Consider the following 18,713-nt stretch of genomic DNA (forward strand, 5'->3'; position numbering starts at 1 on the left):
TATAAATGTGTGGTGGGCGCAGCGCATTGGTAAATTGATTGCCTTGTACGCAGCACACTTGGGTTCGAGTCCCGACCCCGCACATAGGGTTAGAAAATTTCCATAAGAGATTTTTCTAACCCGAAGAGGCGAATTACCTTAAGGTTAAAACCTCTATAATCGAAATAAACAAATCTTTATATAAGCATTTCTATACACGTTGAAAAAAAGGCATTGAAATATTCCGTGATCAGAACAAACCAAGATCCTTTGACTTGACTTTGCATCTGTGGTTATGAAAAGGCAATCAAAAATCTTAATTATAGAGTTCGTTTTGCTTTTCGAATCATTCGGTTCTATGGAGTATAATGACAACCTACTTTATACATGAATAAATGTTTCCACCTTTCGTATTATCCTAGGTGCACGCTAAACTCCGACACATTATTACAACACAACCCTATCAGTCGCACCACAGTTTGTAAACTGGGGCTATATCAACTGTGAGCCCAGTAAGTTATGTGCTTATTTGATTTCTAGAACACGTATACGTATACGAAATAAAAGTGTGTGAGTAAGATTTTCCCTCTGATTTAGTCAAATTTGTCAAGAATTTCACCCGGTTTATCCTCAATCTCGCACTAATACAAATGCACATGGATTACTCCACAAGCGAAGGTGGCAAGCAAAACAAAAATGAGATGACAAATCATTTTGTGTGTCGTTATCAAATTGTAGCTTAAGAATCATGCATTTAATTTAATTAAAAAATGATATGTGTCGCCGTTGGCGGTAATTGTTTTAGCTACCGACCTTGATTGGTGCTCAAGAGTGGAATGGTAAATGTAGATGCTGACGAACAATCGAGTTATTAGTTGGAAGTACCTGGGGAGACATTCCATTCAAAAAGGTAGCAAGTGCCGATGTAATGATAACCTTGCTTTGAAAACAAATTGGAAGCAGAGCTAAGGATAAGCGTACAAGTGATGTACTGCATTAGGTAATGATTTTCGTTTGATGTTGAACTTTTTTATTTTCTCATTTTAGTACTGTAAGTTCTAAAAGGAGTTCGAAAAAAAATGTTCCAGGGATTTAAAAGAATATTGCGCTTGTGAAATTTTATTGCTGGCTTCATTTCGAATTCAGTTAATTGCTACAGGTTGCACATAATCATTCAGATACATGGGGGTTTTCTTTTCGCGAGTCTTCCGTTGAGAAACATCAGTCGAATTCGAAGCATGGTCATCGCGCCTCTCAGCAACTGGTGATTTTTCTTTTCGCCACTCAAAGACTTTCTTAGTTTGAGTAACGTGACGTTTCATCAAATGACCACTTCCGTCACTAAGCGTTAGACTCCCATTATTTTCATCCGTAACTGTATATTGGATTGGGGAGAACCGCGATTCCCCCTTTCCTCGAGTTTGACGCTCCACAATCACCTTATCTCCAGGTTTAACTCGACACTGGCGCGCACAACGGCGTTCGTCTTCTCGTTTCTTACCGGCTAACTTTGCTTCTCGGTCCCGCTTATTGAGGAGTTCTTCATTGACAGATACCTTATTGTATTCTAGTAGGGGGAGTTTACGCTTAATCTTCCGGCCATTCATCACCTCCTCTGGAGGTAGTTTTGTCACGCTATGCGCTGCTGCATTATGCGCATGTATTGCTTCGCGCAACTCTACGATATAATTCGTTTTGTTGATCGTTGCGCTGATCATTGCTTTGTTGATAACCTTCATATAACCCTCAACAAGTCCGTTTTGTTGAGGGAATAGAGGGGTCGAAAAGACAGTAGTTATCCCACGATCTGCACAGTATTTTTTATATTCTTCTCCGTTGAAAGGAGGTCCGTTATCCGTTTTTATAGTTCTAGGTAGGCCCTCTCTTTCGAAAATCTCTTCCAGAATTTTCCGCGTATATTCAAAACTCGTAGATTTGACGGATCGAGCGATAAGGTACCGCGATCTATAGTCTACAATAACTAGTATGGAAATGCCTCCAAACTTAACGTATGGACCGTTGAAGTCCAGCGCTATTGTTTCCCAAACGGTCTTTGGTGCAAAAATGCGTTGCATTGGGGTAGCCTTTTCAGGTTTCCCATTAACTGCACATGTTTCACACGATTCGGCCCACTTCTGGGCCTCGGTTGACATTCCAGGCCACCAAACACGTTGTCTCAAGATACTCTTGAGTTTAGCTGCTGAAGGATGGCCATCGTGAGCCAGCTTCATTGTTTTATTTCGTAGTGTAGTAGGAATGACAACACAGCCAGTTTTCACTAACATTCCGTCTCGAGTGGTCAAATCATGGGCTACGAGCTGATATTGCCTCAAATGCACTGGCCATTTCCCCGAGTTCAGAGAGCAAATTACTTCTTGCAAAATAGTGTCATCGGATGTGGCTGCTTTTATCTCGTCGTCTGTCAGGAACCCAACCGCGTTCGCTTCAAGGAAAGCTATTTCCCAAGGGCTTGAATTATCGTCAAATGCCGTATCCTCACCGCTGTATAGTCGTGAAGGTGGATCAGCGATGTTTTCTATTCCTCGTATATACTCTACTTCATAACTATAAGGACTCAGTCTTAGCGCCCAACCGTCAGCTCGAGTTAAGGCTCTCTTGGATTCTTCCCGGGAACGGTTCAGTATGAATGATACTCCTTGTGCATCCGTCCGTAGAGTAAATTTTCTCCCCAATAGGAAATACGAAAAGTGTTCTACTGCCCATACCGCAGCGAGAGCCTCCCTTTGGTTTTGGGCGTACTTCTTTTCTGTGGTGGTTAACGATTTTGATGCGAAGCTTATTATTCTCGATGATCCAGTTTCCTCCTCTTGAACTAAAACTGCACCCAGTGCGATAGGGGAAGCATCGGTGTATAAAATTGTTCTATCACTCTCAGAAAAAAATCCGAGTGTAACACAGTTTTGTAGAATTTGCTCTTTGATGGTTTGAAATGCTCGACTTTGTTCACACCCCCATGTCCATGATTTAGTGGTGGTGATGGCCCACAGGGGGCTGGTGATCTCAGCGAAGTTCTTTACATGTGCGCTTATGAAAGAAGCCAAACCTAGAAAACTTCGCAGCTCAGAAATGGTTGTAGGTTCTCGGAACTGTCGGATGCTTCTGATTTTCTCTTCATCCACATGAAATCCTTCTTCGTCAAGCTGGTGGCCGAGAAATTTTAGCTGCGTTTTATCATACTCGCACTTACTTGGATTCAATGTTAGGTTGTTGGCTCGTAGTATGTGTAAAACTTGGTTCACAGTTTTGTGTAGCTCTTGCAGGCTTTTTGCAAAGATAAGAATGTCATCGATATAGATGATAACATTTTCGACATCCTTAAGAATTCGTGTCATCTCTCGCTGAAAAATTTCAGGTGCACAATTCACCCCGAACATTAGCCTTGTAAAGCGGTACATGCCACTTTCGGTGAGGAAAGTTGTAAGGTCTCGCGACTCGTTGCTAAGTTCGAGGTGATAGAAAGCGTTGCTCAAGTCTAGTTTTGTGAAAAATTTGGAACCGTGAAGCTTCACTTTCATTTCTTCCAATAGGGGCAAGCGGAAATATTCGCGGTTGATAGCCTTGTTTGGAGCCCTCATATTGACTACCAAACGGAAATCATCTTTGCCTTTTGCAACTGCGGACATTCCGCTTATCCAGCTGGGCGCCGATGTAACCTTTTCGATAATTCCACGCTTTTCCATTTCTTCTAATCTCGCTCTTGCAGCTTCACGATAGGCCGCAGGCACGTTATAGTAAGCGTTCTTGACTGGAGGTACTGTATTATCAACACTGAATTTCACTTTGACTTTCGGCATTTTTGGGAATTTCTCCGCCTTCAGAGGAATTTCCATATTATTAAGATTTAGCCCTACTTGTAGTAGTCCCATGTCGCTCGCCGTGGATCGACCGAGGAGCGATCTCAGCCCTCTTGGAACAACATGGAAGATCGCGCTATCTAGTGATTTGCACCCTGGCACTATAACTTCCGCTTCCACTAGGCATTCCACAATCATGGGTGATGGTGAGCCGTATGCATGCAAACCTTGTAAGTTAGTGTTATCAAGAATCTTGAGCTTCGCAATACCTGATTTTAACTCTTTTTTCAGACGGATCCAGTCCTCCCCACCGATGACGTTGACATCTGCGCCCGAATCGACCAGGAACTGGATAGGGATAGATGATCCTAACTGGCAGTTGACCAGTACGTCTGCTAGAGAGAGTGTGCACACAGTCTACAATAGGAGAGACGGAAATTTTTGTGTGAAATGCAAAATAAAAATATGTTTACGAGATGTATTTCGAACAAAAATATTACAGCAAACAAAATAAAATCTTGTTATACCTGATTATCGTCTAATTCATTTTCTCTCTTAGAAGGCTCATCCTTCGTCGTTCCAAGTTGCCGTATAATTGTTTTACGACACGCGACTGCGTAGTGTCCAAACTCTTGACACGAGTTACACTTTCGTTTCAACGCCGGGCAAGGATAGTTCACGTGGGGGAATCGATTGCATCTTGCACAGCGGTTTCGACGACCACGATCCTTCAGGTCACGTCGATAGTTTTGTTCATCATCGTAGGGTCGCTTAGCTGGTTTTCGATTATACCGATTATTGGTCCATGTCCGTTTCTTATTGTCGCGTTGATCTTGCGATTGTTGGCGGCCACGGTATACTGTACACACTTCTGTCGAATCCGTGATCGCTACTTCGGCTTGGTATGCTTCGTCACGAGTCGCAGCCTGTACGATGTATTTCGTTACGTACCCGTATGTACGAGCGGCTTTCACTAACTCCTTGTTCCTCAGGCCTTTCAAGAGCTGTGCTCGAACGAATCTTTCTTGATCTGCTGGGCTATACTCGCACAAGCGGACTTTGCCCATTAGACGAGCATGAAAAGCAATTGCCGACTCAGACTTTTCCTGCCTCATGTTTGAGAATGCTTCGTGCTCGGCTGCTGAATCAGTCATCGACTGAAGATAGTTCTTGATGTTGTTTACGAAGGTATTGTAACAATTTGCATCGGTTAGACTTGGTTTTAAGTTCGCTGCTCTGATGATCTCTTGTAATTCTTCGCCAACCGATAAGAATAGGAGTTGTGACCTTCGGACTGGGTCGTTAGCGTTATTGAGAGTAGCAGCAATCTCGAAATTCTCAATATAACGGTTCCACGCCTCCCACATTTTGTTAGCTGCCACACCATTTGGGAAAGGTTTAATATTATCCCAGCGGATGCTTGGCGCGACGGCGTCGGAGGTGTGGGTGAAGGCGGTTGGAGCGCCCCAACTCTGATCGATGTCCTTGGTCGAGGTCGAGGTTGAGGTTTGAAAGAAATTCATTGCTTTCGTAATATCAGCCAGTACATTTTCCATTCTCTGAAGACGGTCATCGGTGCTGATCGGTTTAGGGCTGCTTACAGTGTCGACGGGAGCTTCGCTGCTATTGCTACTGGTCGCTTGGCAAGAACTCAGTAGTTCATTAACCGAGTTGACACCGCTGGTGGACTCATCCTGCTCGCGTTGGTGGCTACTGTCGCCAACCTCATTGCACGAAAAACTGTTTTCCGCTTCAGAAACATCGTCAGGGAGCTGGTCACTCGTAACTTCCTGAGTACATTCTTCATTACTGTCCTCACACGCAGGTGCTCGAACGTATTTTCCGTTATTTGCCATTTTTTTAACTTAGTCGCAATCTGAAATATGGGATATATTCGGAACATGTAAAACAATATTCGCAATTCAATCGGGTGATATTTATAAACTACCATTATTAACATAAAAGATCTGTCAACTAAAAAAAAAATATTTTTGCAGGGGTCAAAGAAATACGTTCTGTTCGATTCCATTCAATTCCATTGAAAACTGTCAAAGTATTTTAAGTAAATTTCCGCGGATGTCCCGTTCCACTAGTGCAGTGTGGTCTTACTGTGCCACTCTACATTTTTGCATGACTCGTTTTGCTGGGAATTGTGGTCTTACTGTGCCACTTGGATTGAATGGCCATTTTGTTTGGCGGACGTCACGTTCCGCCGGAACACTGTGGTCTTACTGTGCCACTGTGATTACATACAAGTACATTTTATGGACGACTCGTTTTGTTGAGCGCTGTGGTCTTACTGTGCCACTTGGGTTAAAAACCATTTTGTTTTGCGGACGTCCCGTTCCGCCGGAGCACTGTGGTCTTACACCACTTTGATTACATACAAAGAGTACTTTTATTTATTTTTTGAACGTTCCATTTCACTAGGCATTGTGGTCTTACTGTGCCACTCATATTAAACAGCCATTTTGTTTTGCGGACGTCCCGTTCCGCCGGAACACTATGTTCTTACTGTGCCACGGAATACAAGTACATTTTCCGTTTTCCACTTTGACGTGAATAACTTTGGCTGTGTAATTGCTTACCTGAATTAGAACACCAACGTATTTCTTTACCAAGCCACTAACCGATTTTAACTTACTAATTTATTGCCTCAAATTCAGGGAATTGGGGGTTCAATTTGAGCTTCTGGTTGATTTCTTTTGCTTTTATAATCTAAGCCAGGTATTTTGATATAGAAATAATGTTGAAAGACTGGCAGGATCGCCAATGTGGTTTTCTACGCCATAAGGAAATCAACCAGTGCGACGATCAGCAGCGACTTCGATTGCACGTCTTACCTCTTCAGCGTTAAGAATCCAAAAGCCGCGAATAATGGCGGTTTGCTTCTTTCTCGGCGGAAGTCGCTGTGAGTGTCGACTCAGTTATGTCGACGCCAAACAGTGTTCATGCAGCTTAACAGTTAGGTTGCTACTACACTATCTTATGCGGAAATTACACGCCACACAGTATCGTGATATTTTAGTATTGAGCTTACCGTCGAATTTCTACGCAGAGTCACGTGACACTATGAACTGAATAATTAAATTGTATCCGATCAGCAGCATCTTATAGTTTTCTTAATTATTTCACGAACATGAATTGTGGCTATGTGATATATTTTTGATGCTTAGCAAATTTCATTCTAAACAATCCATCGAATCTTAACAAAAGAATGATAAGATTGCAGGTCCCAGTAGTTTTCTTGCATTTAATGTTCGCACCTATGGAACTAGTTGCTAACAGTTGTACACAATAGCTCACATATAAATTGCAAGACCAGAGAGCAGAGTGACATTCAAAAGCACACAAGAAACAGTTCTCAAATCCGTGAATCATAGTCTGAGTTCCTTAAATTGTATATGTAAATATATTAGGGTCATACAGAAAATTAATTACTTCATGAACTGTTTCACGAGGTCTGCTGGTGACTCGTAACTAGCATACTAGGAATCATGAACCGGTTAAATAATCCATGAATAATACACTAAGTTCCATGTAATCGTTTACTTGCAAAAATTGAGATCAGGCACAAAATCGCAAATTTCATTAACTATGTCTTGAAAGTGGAAGTTCTCTTTTGAATTAGTGGACTATTCCACGAGCCGGCGGCGGCGCGCATGTCAAATGTAGAAAAATTGCAATTATTAGGTAGGGGAGAGTGAGGATAGATGAATCACGGGGATAGGTGGACCACTAAGGATATTACGTCACATTCCACCAATTTTAATGCAAACCTTATGCGTTTTGATAGCTGTCGGTAAGCTAACCTCACACGCATTTGCGATAGCGTCAAGTGTTTGTTGTCACTTTTATAGATAATCAAAGTTATTGTAGATTAAAAGTTGCCTCAATTGAGACCTCGCGTTTTTTGGAAAAAGTTTGTGGTGTCCTTTCTGTGAGACTAAACATTACAAGGCTTTTCTATTTTGTAAGTAGGTGCAAAATATGTTATTTTGATGAAGAAATTTGCATAGGGAAATATTTCCTGCCAGCTTTATATTAATTCAAATTTGCTTATGGCATGTGGAGATACATAAACCACTTCTAGGTTCGGATTTTTGTAATTTTTTGTTAAGGGTTGTCAAAATAATGTGCAACTATAAACGCTAAGCGCAAACAGGCTATACTATGAGTGTAACTATGAAGTCTGCGCTAATTTACAATCTTGAAAAGGGACATAGAATACGTCGAGCAGGTAAAATACACAATATCTCGTATCCTACTTTAAGTCGTTAACTTAAAAAGGACGAGAAAAGTAATTGAAGCTGATTTTGGACAACAAGAAACAGAATTGACTACTTATCTTTTTCATTGTTTATAAATAAGATTATAAATAAGATTGATATACTTAACAAAAATGCATATAATTTTGAAAACACGTTACTTTTGTATACAAATGGTATTGCATGTAGTAAAGCAATGTTTGTTCATATTCATGCATATAGAATATTCTATCGCAAAAGGTATAATACATATAAAAATTAACAAAAGTTGGTTCATGTATCCCAACTTCTTCCTAGGCATCCTAGACATTAGAAATTTATCCTTAGAATTTTTTCGATCAGCGTACTGACCCTTTTTAGATAAAAAAAATAATAAATTTTTACAAGGTCAACGCGTCTCTACGGATTAATAATTCATATGGTTTAACATGTACAATGTAAATGTTGATACAAACGTTCGCAGAGCGACTTTCATCCACAAAAATGCTAGAGTTAAGATCATACACATGGGACAAAGCCGGGGAAGACGACACGATGGAAGCAAAGTTTGCTGTTTGGAATTAGTCAACTTATATCACATAGTAGTAGTATTTCAAAATTATCTGACGCTTCTTTTAATATGACACGTTCGTCACTATCAAAAACAAAAATATTATTAAGACTAAACAAATTCGTCTACCATTGTTTTTCGAACAACTTCCATATAAATGCTTTAAACCTGAAAAAATCTTCCATATTAATTCCAGTATATTGATATATTAATACACTGGAATTAAAACGGATTATTTTTTCACATTGTATGTTACGTTTTAATAAGTCGTATCAGTTTTTGCGGTACAAATTTGTGCTCAAAAGTTTTGGGAAAGGTGTTTTAATCAATCATTCAATTCTATTGCCATGCCGCTACTCTCCGCTCCACTTATATTATGTTATAAATGCCACATTTGTTCCACAGATTGTTACCTTAATTACCTACATGTCTTTCTTCTGCAGTATAAGGTATCGAATATAATATGATAATAATAAATTGTAACTTTACTGTTAGTTAAACTGTTTACCTATCATTTGCTTAGCTAGTAATCCATAACACGAAAACATACGTTCAAATATGATTTCACACCTCTTTTGTCTTCTTGTTGGACGCGCTCACATTGAAAAAGTTGATATCATCATAAAATTTTAAATCGTCTTTTTTGTGTTACATCTCTTCGTACAATATTTAACTATAAATTGTTATTCGTTTTACACTACACCCTTTTCAGCAAACTTTTCACCCGCCCCTCCAGTTAATCCCCGGCATTTTTTCCACCTGGTGGAAATAATTAAGCTTGCCACCGACCAAAAACATGAAAACAACGGATAGTAACAAATTCGCGCCCATCATTATTATTACAAACTCCACTCGCCGGTACCCCGAAGCCAAATGAAGGTAGGAGGAGGTGCTCTCCGTCGCTTCACCAGTAACCGGAGCAGCAAACCCGTTAAGCATAATTTAGTTCTGGGTTTTGGTTATATTCCTATCGGGCGGTTTGTAAAATTGTTGCACGAAGTGTAGCAGATCGTACACGCTGCCGGGTCCTTTGCCAGGTTTCATGCAGATGAAATCATCAAGACTGTGCGTGTTGGCTGCAACGAGCAAGAGAAGGTAGCGGTACAAAATACCGAACGTTAGTATCTCAATTACACATATCGTATCTATAGTATAGTATCTATCATTATAGCTTGTACCACTGCGAGCGACATGAAAAACGTGAATAATTGAACTTTGAATACAGAGTAATAAAGAAAAGGCTTGTTTAGGTAGATCTGATATTTTCAGTCGAAGCAAATTATTAAAGTTCTGGAACTGTTGGATATCGCGTTGCGTTATTTAGTAATTAGAAATAGACCGGGATCTCGAAATAAATATTTAATATGAGTCAATAGCGAACAACGAAAAACGATGAACCGTTTTTTGAATCCAACACATCGAAAGCTTTCAAGAACAAACATCATGAACGTAATCCAACAATACTCACAGTTGTTTTGAATGGGTGGATACGACGGCGGAGGCTTTATCCAGGAACCGTCCGGTCTACGCATGTGCCTTCTATCGGACGAAAACTCCGCCAGGTATTTTTCTGCAGGTATTACTCTGAAAAATCTGTTCGAACGATAGATTGAACAATACTTTGAAATATAAGTTCAATTACATAGCCACATATGGATGCATTCACCTGTGATGTTCGGGTGTCACCGCGTAGTCGGAGCGGAATGTTTCTGTGACGTACTTGTGGAAATAGGTTGGGAAGGGTAGCGTGGTATCCAAGTCAAACACCAGACACCGGTTGGGCGATGGATTGTGCATGAAGAACACGTGATAGTCCCATATCACCAGTTTCTCATCGCCACGACCTGCCTTCTGCCTCCATAGTGGCACCGTTCTCCTCTCGTTCGACACGAATATGGCGTAGCATTTCGACAATTCGGCCGGATGTGTCTTTTTCACCTGTTCGCACAGCTTCCACACGTTCTCCTCGCTAACCATGGACAAAAAGAACAAAGACAGATGAGAAAGAATGGATTAGTACATATTGAAAACAGTTAATTGCAATTTGATTAATTTTTCTAATAGGATAAAACCATGGAAAATTGTTTTAAAAAGTGTGTTTTGTTTTGATAAAAAATAGTAAGATCAATAACTCCAATAGGCTTAGAATCCGTAATCCGCGATTGACTAGTATGAGCCATATTCCACATTCAGCGAAGACTTTAAATATTTAGTTAGGTATTTGTGCAGTCGCTCTGAAATGATGAAAATTCATTTGTTTTTCTTCTCATTCCCTGCCTCCCACAGATAATCAACTCACAGTTCCAAGTTCTACTTTGCCGCAATGGCGGCTGGGTAAAGCAAAAACACATTATTATTCGATATCGATAGAAAAAGTACAGGGACATCGCCAATAATCAACCAGTCATCAGATTCACATTTAATTATGGATTAAAGCTGATTACGATAGCATTTTATCGTCATTATAGCGCCCCGATTTACAGGATGCTGAAGTACGACGAGGGCAGAATTGTTTCATTGAGGATGAACAAAAGTTTAAATTTGCATGGAAATTACGTTCTTCCAACGTGGATTTGTGGTATATTAAGGGGTTATATACAAAGTTGTGGCGAAAAAGTGAGCCAAGTTCGTGAATTTTTTAAAGCGTTTCATGCAAATTGTTTTTGAAAAAGCAAAAGACAGCTCGTTGGTAGTGCTATCGAAGTTCGAAAAAACAAGTTGAATTAAAAAAAATATTGAAGGTCGGCGGAGTTATGGCCCATCCCCGGTAGCGAGTTTTTTTTTGGAAGAGGTTTGCGGTGAACGCTCTCCAAGCCGAACTGCTCAACTGAAATAAAAAAAAGTAAAAAGATTGTTGAAGAAAAATGTATTATGCTGTACTTGAACGGGTCGGTTTCCCGAAAAAATGTTCCTGCAAAAAAACGTGTTAACCAAAAAATTGAGTTTTGTGGTATTCAAAATTTTAAACAAAAATTCATGGCAGAGAATCAAAAAAATTTGGATAAAAAAGGAACCGTTCAAGTACATGAGAATGTAAATACAAACAATTCAAAAAAAATTATGAAAATCGAATGAATAGTTTTTGCGATATCGTTCGCCACAACGGTACTTTTCAAACAACTTAGTTCCGAGATAATTGCGTTTAAAGTTTTGTGTTAACTTCATACGCGGAAGAACCAGCGCGCTGCGAACGGCTGTAGTTTGAAATCTAGTGCTCCGATCTGGATGAAATTTCGCACAGATATTTCCAAAAGTATGTACTTTCAGAATATCCAATAAAATATTGTTCGATTTTTTGAGTTCCAACTTTGTATATAACCCCTTAATGCTACTTTAAATTATGAAGAACATGTCAGAACCTACATACTTGGTAACTCAGAATCGGTGTGATCATTTTTTGATTTAATTTTTTGGTAGAATTCACGGAAGAGAGGAATCTCTTAATATTTGAGGCTATCCTTTTGACTGCTCACTGATGAAAAAAGGGATTGCCTCCTCATTCATTTATCAGCAGTTATGCCTCAAGTACAAAGACCCATAGAAAAGTTTGCAAAAAGTTATTACGATTAATATTAGTTGGTTCCATAACAAGAATCTGTTGAATGAAAGATAAATGATTGAATTCAGTTGATTTGTTTTGCTACTATTCGATTTTGTTTTAGTGACACCTATTCTGAGGCACCATGTACAGCCGAAGAATGTTTAGAAGATATTACGATTATAGGGGAAATGAACAATTTAGAACACATTTTATGAAGTTTTGCATATTTTAGATAACATGCTGATTCCGATTTATATGACATTTCATGCACACTCTTCAACCCGTAAGTCCGACACTGGAAGTTGAATTTAAATGAAATTCAATAGAAGCCTATGCGAACGTTGTGCCTTTCATTTGACACTAAGTTTGAGAAAATCGGTGAAGCCAACTCCGATGTGCATTTTTTTAGTCACATACATACGTACATACATACATACACACACATACACACACATACGCACACACAAACATTTGCCGGCACTGGAGGTAGGCAAAGTTACGGTTGGATGGTCGAGACGCTTACTGAGAGCCGCCCCACGAGTAAATAAACAAGCGGAAACATGTTTCAAGTGTTTGGGCTTTGGATATTTAGCAGAGTCTTACAAAGGCCCGGGCAGATCCGGGATGTGCTGGAAATGCGGGGAGACGAGACATATTGCAAGAGACTGCACGCAGAGGCCGAAGTTCTTGCTTTGCACCCTAGCAGACGAAAACGACAACCAGACGGGTGGCTTTAAATGCGCTGCCTACAAGAAGGCGACTGCAGGTCAACGGTAATGGAGATAACCCAGATAAACCTGAATCACTGTGACACTGCACAGCAACTGTTGTAGCAATCTACGACAGAAACTATGTACGATGTCGCATTGATCGCAGAGCTTCATCAAGTCCCCCCTGGCAACGGTAACTGGGTGGCGGATAGATCAGAAACGGCTGTGATACAAGTTATGGGCAGATTCCCCATTCAAGAAGTGTTAGAACGCTCATATGATGGCTTCGTGATCGCTAAAATCAAGGTGGACAGTAGAGCAGTTCAGCCTAATGCTGGAGCAGTTAACCGAACAGTTAATCGGTGGTCTGTGGAATGCGGCAGTAGAGTATCCAATACAAGAGGGTGTATCCTGCAGGAAGCTCTAGCGAAGTTAGACGAACGAATGTACATTGAAGGTTCTGTTAGTAAATTTCGGAGAGACGGGAGGGAGTCTATCATCGACATCACATTCTGTAGTCCTTCATTGATGGCGGACATGGATTGGTTAGTATGCGAAACGAATACGCATAGTGACCACCAGGCGATTCCCAACCGTATCGGTCAACGAAACCTTGCTGCAGTATGGAAAAAGAAGTCCGGTGAACGAAAGTTGTAGACGAAAGCCTTCAACAAAGACCTCTTCGTTGAGGCACTTCGGCCGAACGGCGGGACCGAGAACGTGGATGCTGCTGCCGCAAAAGCTGAAACCACACAACAAACGGCGTCCAACGAAATGCTGGAACGAGACTCTTAGCACGCTACGCGCTGTTTGTCTCAGAGCCAGAAGGGAGGCTCAGAGAGAGATATCGGAACCAGATAGAGAAGAGCGCAAGGCAGCGTTTCGGGAAGCTAGGGCCGCTTTAAAACGGGAGACTAGACTTAGCAAGTTAGATTGCCACAAGGAGCTGTGCCGAGAAGTAGACGCCAATCTCTGGGGTGATGCGTATCGAGTCGTGATGGCGAAAATGGAGGGCTCGACGACGCCTGCCGAAATGTGCCCGATTAAGCTGAACACAATCGTCGAGGGTCTTTTCCCGATGCACGATCCAACTGTCTGGCCACCAACACCGTACGGCGAAGAAGAAGGAGCAAACACGGACGATCGGCAAGTAACTAATGATGAGTCGCAGAAGCATTGAAGAGCCTGAAATCAAAGAAAGACCCCGGTCCGGATAGAATACTAAACGTGGTGATGAAAGCTGTGATTCTGGCATATCCGAACATGTTCAAGATGGTGCTGCAGAAGTGTGTAAATGAAGGCAACTTCCCCGAAATGTGGAAGGTCCAGAAGCTGGTGTTGCGGCCGAAACCAGGAAAGCCACTGGGCGATCCGGCCTAGTACAGGCCCATATGCCTGCTGAATATACTCGGAAAACTTCTGGAAAGGATCGTTCTTAACAGGTTGACGAAATTCACGGAAGGCGATGTCCACGATGCAGTTCGGATTCCGCAAAGGAGCATCGATAGTGGATGTAATTCGGACAGTACTCGAGAGTGCCGAGAAGGCATCTAAACAGAAGCTTAAAGGAGTTCAATACTGCGCGGTGGTCTCGAAGAATGCATTTAACAGCGCCAGCTTGGAAGCCAGCACTGCACAAAATGAGGGTTCCCGACTATCTATGCCAGATCCTGAAAAGCTACTTCCAGAGCAGAGTTCTGCTGCACGAGACGAGCGAAGGGCAGAAGTCAATGCGAGTCAGAGCGGGCGTTCCTCAGGGCTTTGGAACGGGATGTACGATGGAGTCCTAGCACTGCGGTTGCCCAGGAAAGTTAAAATCATGGGTATCACGGACGACGTGTCACTAACGGTGATGGGCGAGACACTTGAAGAAGTGGAGGTGTCGGTGACTTAAACAATAGACGCGATCGAGAGCTGGATGAACGGGGTCAAGCTGCAAATAGCCCATCACAAGACGGAGGTGTTGTTGGTCAGCAACTGCAAAGCGGTTCAGCGGATGCAGATCGTCGTTGGAGGGCACGTGATTGCATCGAAGCGTGCATTGAAGCAATTGGGAGTGATAATCGACGACAGGTTGAGCTTCAACAACCACGTCGACTACGCCTGCGAAAAGTCGGCGAAGGCAACGAACGCAATAGCGAGAATCATGCCAAACGTCGGCGGCCCGAGAAGCAGCACGAGACATCTGCTATCTACTGTTTAGTCATCGATACTCCGATATGGGGTTTCTGCCTGGCGTGCTGCGCTGAAAACCAAGCGAAACCGTGAAAAGCTGAACAGCACATTCCGGGATGGCCGTACGAGTCGCGAGTGCCTACAGAACAATATCGTCGGAGGCAGTATGCGTTATCGCCAGGATGATCCCCATCTGCATCACTCTGGCGGAGGACGTGGAATGCTAACAGCGGAGAAATGAACGTAACGCAAGGAGATTGGTCCGAGCGGACACGTTGGCTAAATGGCAGCAGGAGTCGGACAACGCGGAGAAAGGAAGGTGGACCCACCGACTCATCCGAAATGTGTCGGCTTGGGTGCATAAGAAGCATGGAGAGGTGGACTTCCATTTGACGCAGTTTTTATCGAGGCACGGATGCTTCCGAAAGTACTTGCATCGGTTTGGACATGCTTCTTCACCCCTTTGCCCGGACCCGGAGTGTGCGACCGTGCAAGAGACACCGAAACACGTGGTCCTCCAATGCCATATGTTCGAAGAAACTCGTAGGGGTATACCTGGTGTGACAGTTGACAATGCCGAGAGATGTGCCACGACGAGCATAGCTGGGACGCTGTCAACATAGTGGTTACGAGCATACTCTCCGAGCTGCAAAGGAAGGAGAAAGGGGCCAACAAAAAGCCACGAATCAGGTTCGAGAGAAATTCCGCCGCCGGGGAACTCTCCGTCTGTGTAAACTAGGTCCACCGCCGGGGACCAGTTGAGTGGTACGTGACGTAGCACCGAGTTTGGGTAAACCGGTCGTCGGAGCACCAGCGAACCGGATGCTCTGCTCCACCGGAATCGCCATACTGACATCGACACCTGATTGGTTGACTCGGTTTTGGGAGAACTTATCTCACCGGGGAATTCTCCGTCGGAGTAGGCTAGGTCCACCGTAGGGGACTAGACCGAGCGGTTCTTATTTATAATTAATTAATATCAACAGACACAGTGTGGTCCTAATGATAATTTCTTAATCTATTTAAAAAGTCAACATGTAATCTGCTACGTGGAATGTGAAGATCGAACTCGGATGAAACTCTGTTGAAGGTCCGCTGCAAACCAATGATGGCACCGTTTACTCCATAGTTAGTCCGGCGAAGAGGTAATCGGAGGAATAAATTATTGCGAAGGGCGCGAGGGCGAACATTCATATTTATCGCACTGAGAAGCTCGGGGCAGTCAATTCGATCTTGCAAAATATCCGAAATCGCCATAGCACGGAATAGATCCCGTCGCACTTGCAATGTATCGAGTCCAATAAGCAAACCCCGGCTTTCATAACTTGGCAGCTGGTGAGGGTTGCTCCTAGGCAATCGACGAAGGGCAAACCGAACAAATCTGCGCTGTACTGTCTCAATTCGATGGACACCGTTGAGATAATGAGGGTTCCACACAACTGAACAATATTCCAGAGTTGATCGAACGAGTGAGCAGTAGAGAGATTTCAAGCAGTAAATATCTGAAAAGTGCTTAGATATTCTCATTATGAACCCCAAACAGCGTGATGCCTTTGCGACAATATAGCTGATATGCTGTTTAAACGTCAGTTGTTCATTGAGAAAAACTCCGAGATCTTTGACGCAATTCGCTCTGTCAATTGTGGATTCAGCTAGACAGTAATTGAATCGAAGTGGCGTTTTTTTCCTCGAGAACGTAATGACCGTACATTTCTTGGGGTTTAGGGTCATTCGGTTGATCTCGCACCATTCCGCAAAGGTTTCCAGTTGGCGTTGAAGGAAAGCTGCATCATCAGTATTCCGTATTCTATGGTATAACTTGAGGTCGTCGGCGAAAGACAACCGTGGTCCTTCTAAACAAAAGTTAACGTCGTTGAAATACAGAAGAAAAATCAATGGACCGAGATGGCTGCCTTGCGGAATACCAGATGAAGCAAAGAACTCTTCGGATACACAATCACCTATCTTGACTGCTAGACGACGATCACTGAGATACGATTGCATCCAACGGAGAATATTAGTACCAAAGCCAAGTCTATCCAATTTTGCCACTGCAATAGCGTGATTTATCTTGTCAAAAGTAACTGAAAGATCCGTGTAGATAACGTCAGTTTGAAGGCCGTCCGACATAGCATCTGTAACATATGTTGTGAACGACAGAAGATTCGTAGATGTTGAACGTTTCGGCATAAATCCATGCTGAGTCTCGGAGATATACTGTTTGCAGTGGCTGGAGATGGGTTCCAACACAGGCATTTCAAACAGCTTAGGAACTGCGCTTAGCGTTGTAATACCACGGTAATTGTCAACTACCTTTTTATCACCTTTTTTGTGAACTGGAAACATGAAGGAGGATTTCCAGAGTTCGGGAAATACTCCGGTTGTTAGCGACAATTGAAACAGATGACAAAGAGGTTCAATTAGACCGGCAGAGCATTTTTTTTAGAATAATAGTTGGTATACCATCTGGGCCTGCCGAGGTTGAAGCCTTCATTTTCCTAACCGCCAGTTGTACCATATTATTGTCGATATTGATAGAGTTCAAAGACTGGTATGATTGAGGTATATTGAGAGCCGCGCGTGAAGCCTGGGTCGGTGTCAGCTTTTCGTTGGAGAAAACACTCGCGAACTTTTCAGAGAATAGTTGGCAAATCTCCTGTAAACTAGAGCTCATACGTCCTCCATAGCTCATCGTTGAAGGCAACCCGGATTCCTTTCTTTGCTCGTTTACATGCTTCCAGAATGTTTTAGGTTCGGACTTCAACTTACGTTGCACGTTTCGCAAGTAATCGGCATGGCAACGCTTCGATGTCTTTTTATAGACTTGGTTAACACGAACGTAGTGTTGTCGCAGCACGTAGCCCCCAAACTTGGAGTACTTCTTCAGAGCGGCTCTTTTAGTCGCTTTTAACCGTCTCAGCTCGGCAGTGTGCCACGCTGGGTGCTTAGATTGAAGGCCACTTCTTTTGGGTACATAGCGATCGATAGCATAGCTCATAACATTGGAGAAGGTCTGCACTGCAACGTTGACATCATCATTGTCGAGAATTTCAGTCCAGTGGATATTCGACAGGTTCGCGAACAAGTCGGGAGCTCATCGAGTAAATGGCGCTGATTTGTACGAGAAGGGAGTTGCAGTACTAACTGACACAAGGGAGCCGAGTCGTGGTGCTGAATGGCATATGCGAGCCCAAAGGCTCGGTGAATTATCTTTGCCGCCCTGATTGTCTTCGTAGGGGAGGAGCACTAACTCGACTAACAGCCAGCTTTCCGACTGCCATGCAGAAATTGCCAGTCTGTGTGGATAATGGAGAACTGGTGGTGTGTCGAGGAGTTGCCAAACTCGACGTGCTGAGTCGAATAATATAAGAGACTCAGCCTTGGCCAAATTTTCAAAGTGATTTATAGCCTTGTAGGGAGAAAGGCAAAAAACATTAAATTACGAGAAAGCCAAAAAAATTAAAATATTGTCCAGTTAGGCGACACAGTGCGTCGGCAAAGATCAATAGCCCAGTGACACCTCTGAAAAAGTTCTCCGACAAACTAAAGGATATCCGACAAACTAAAGGATATCCCGGAGCAAGACTCAATGTTATGCCAAAATACATCGTTTGGCGAAGTAGAGAAGGACAACGCCAAAGTGAAACAAATCTGAAACGAGGAACTCGTAGCTGT

General features: G+C 42.6%; 1 protein-coding gene across 1 annotated transcript in view; it reads right to left on the bottom strand.

Moving 5' to 3' along the window:
* Positions 1-6,811: 6,811 nt before the first annotated feature.
* LOC131689961 (protein N-terminal glutamine amidohydrolase) overlaps positions 6,812-18,713 on the bottom strand; it is a 96,941-nt gene continuing 85,039 nt past the window's right edge. The window contains exons 3-5 of the mRNA XM_058975378.1: positions 10,279-10,581; positions 10,081-10,205; positions 6,812-9,688 (exon numbers count right to left, since the gene is read on the bottom strand). Coding sequence (XP_058831361.1) covers positions 9,555-9,688; positions 10,081-10,205; positions 10,279-10,581 — 562 coding nt within the window. The 3' untranslated portion in view covers positions 6,812-9,554. The remainder of the gene's footprint in view (positions 9,689-10,080; positions 10,206-10,278; positions 10,582-18,713) is intronic.

The sequence above is a fragment of the Topomyia yanbarensis genome, chromosome 3 (assembly GCF_030247195.1).
Source record: "Topomyia yanbarensis strain Yona2022 chromosome 3, ASM3024719v1, whole genome shotgun sequence".
In the NCBI taxonomy this organism is placed as follows: Eukaryota; Metazoa; Arthropoda; class Insecta; order Diptera; family Culicidae; genus Topomyia; species Topomyia yanbarensis.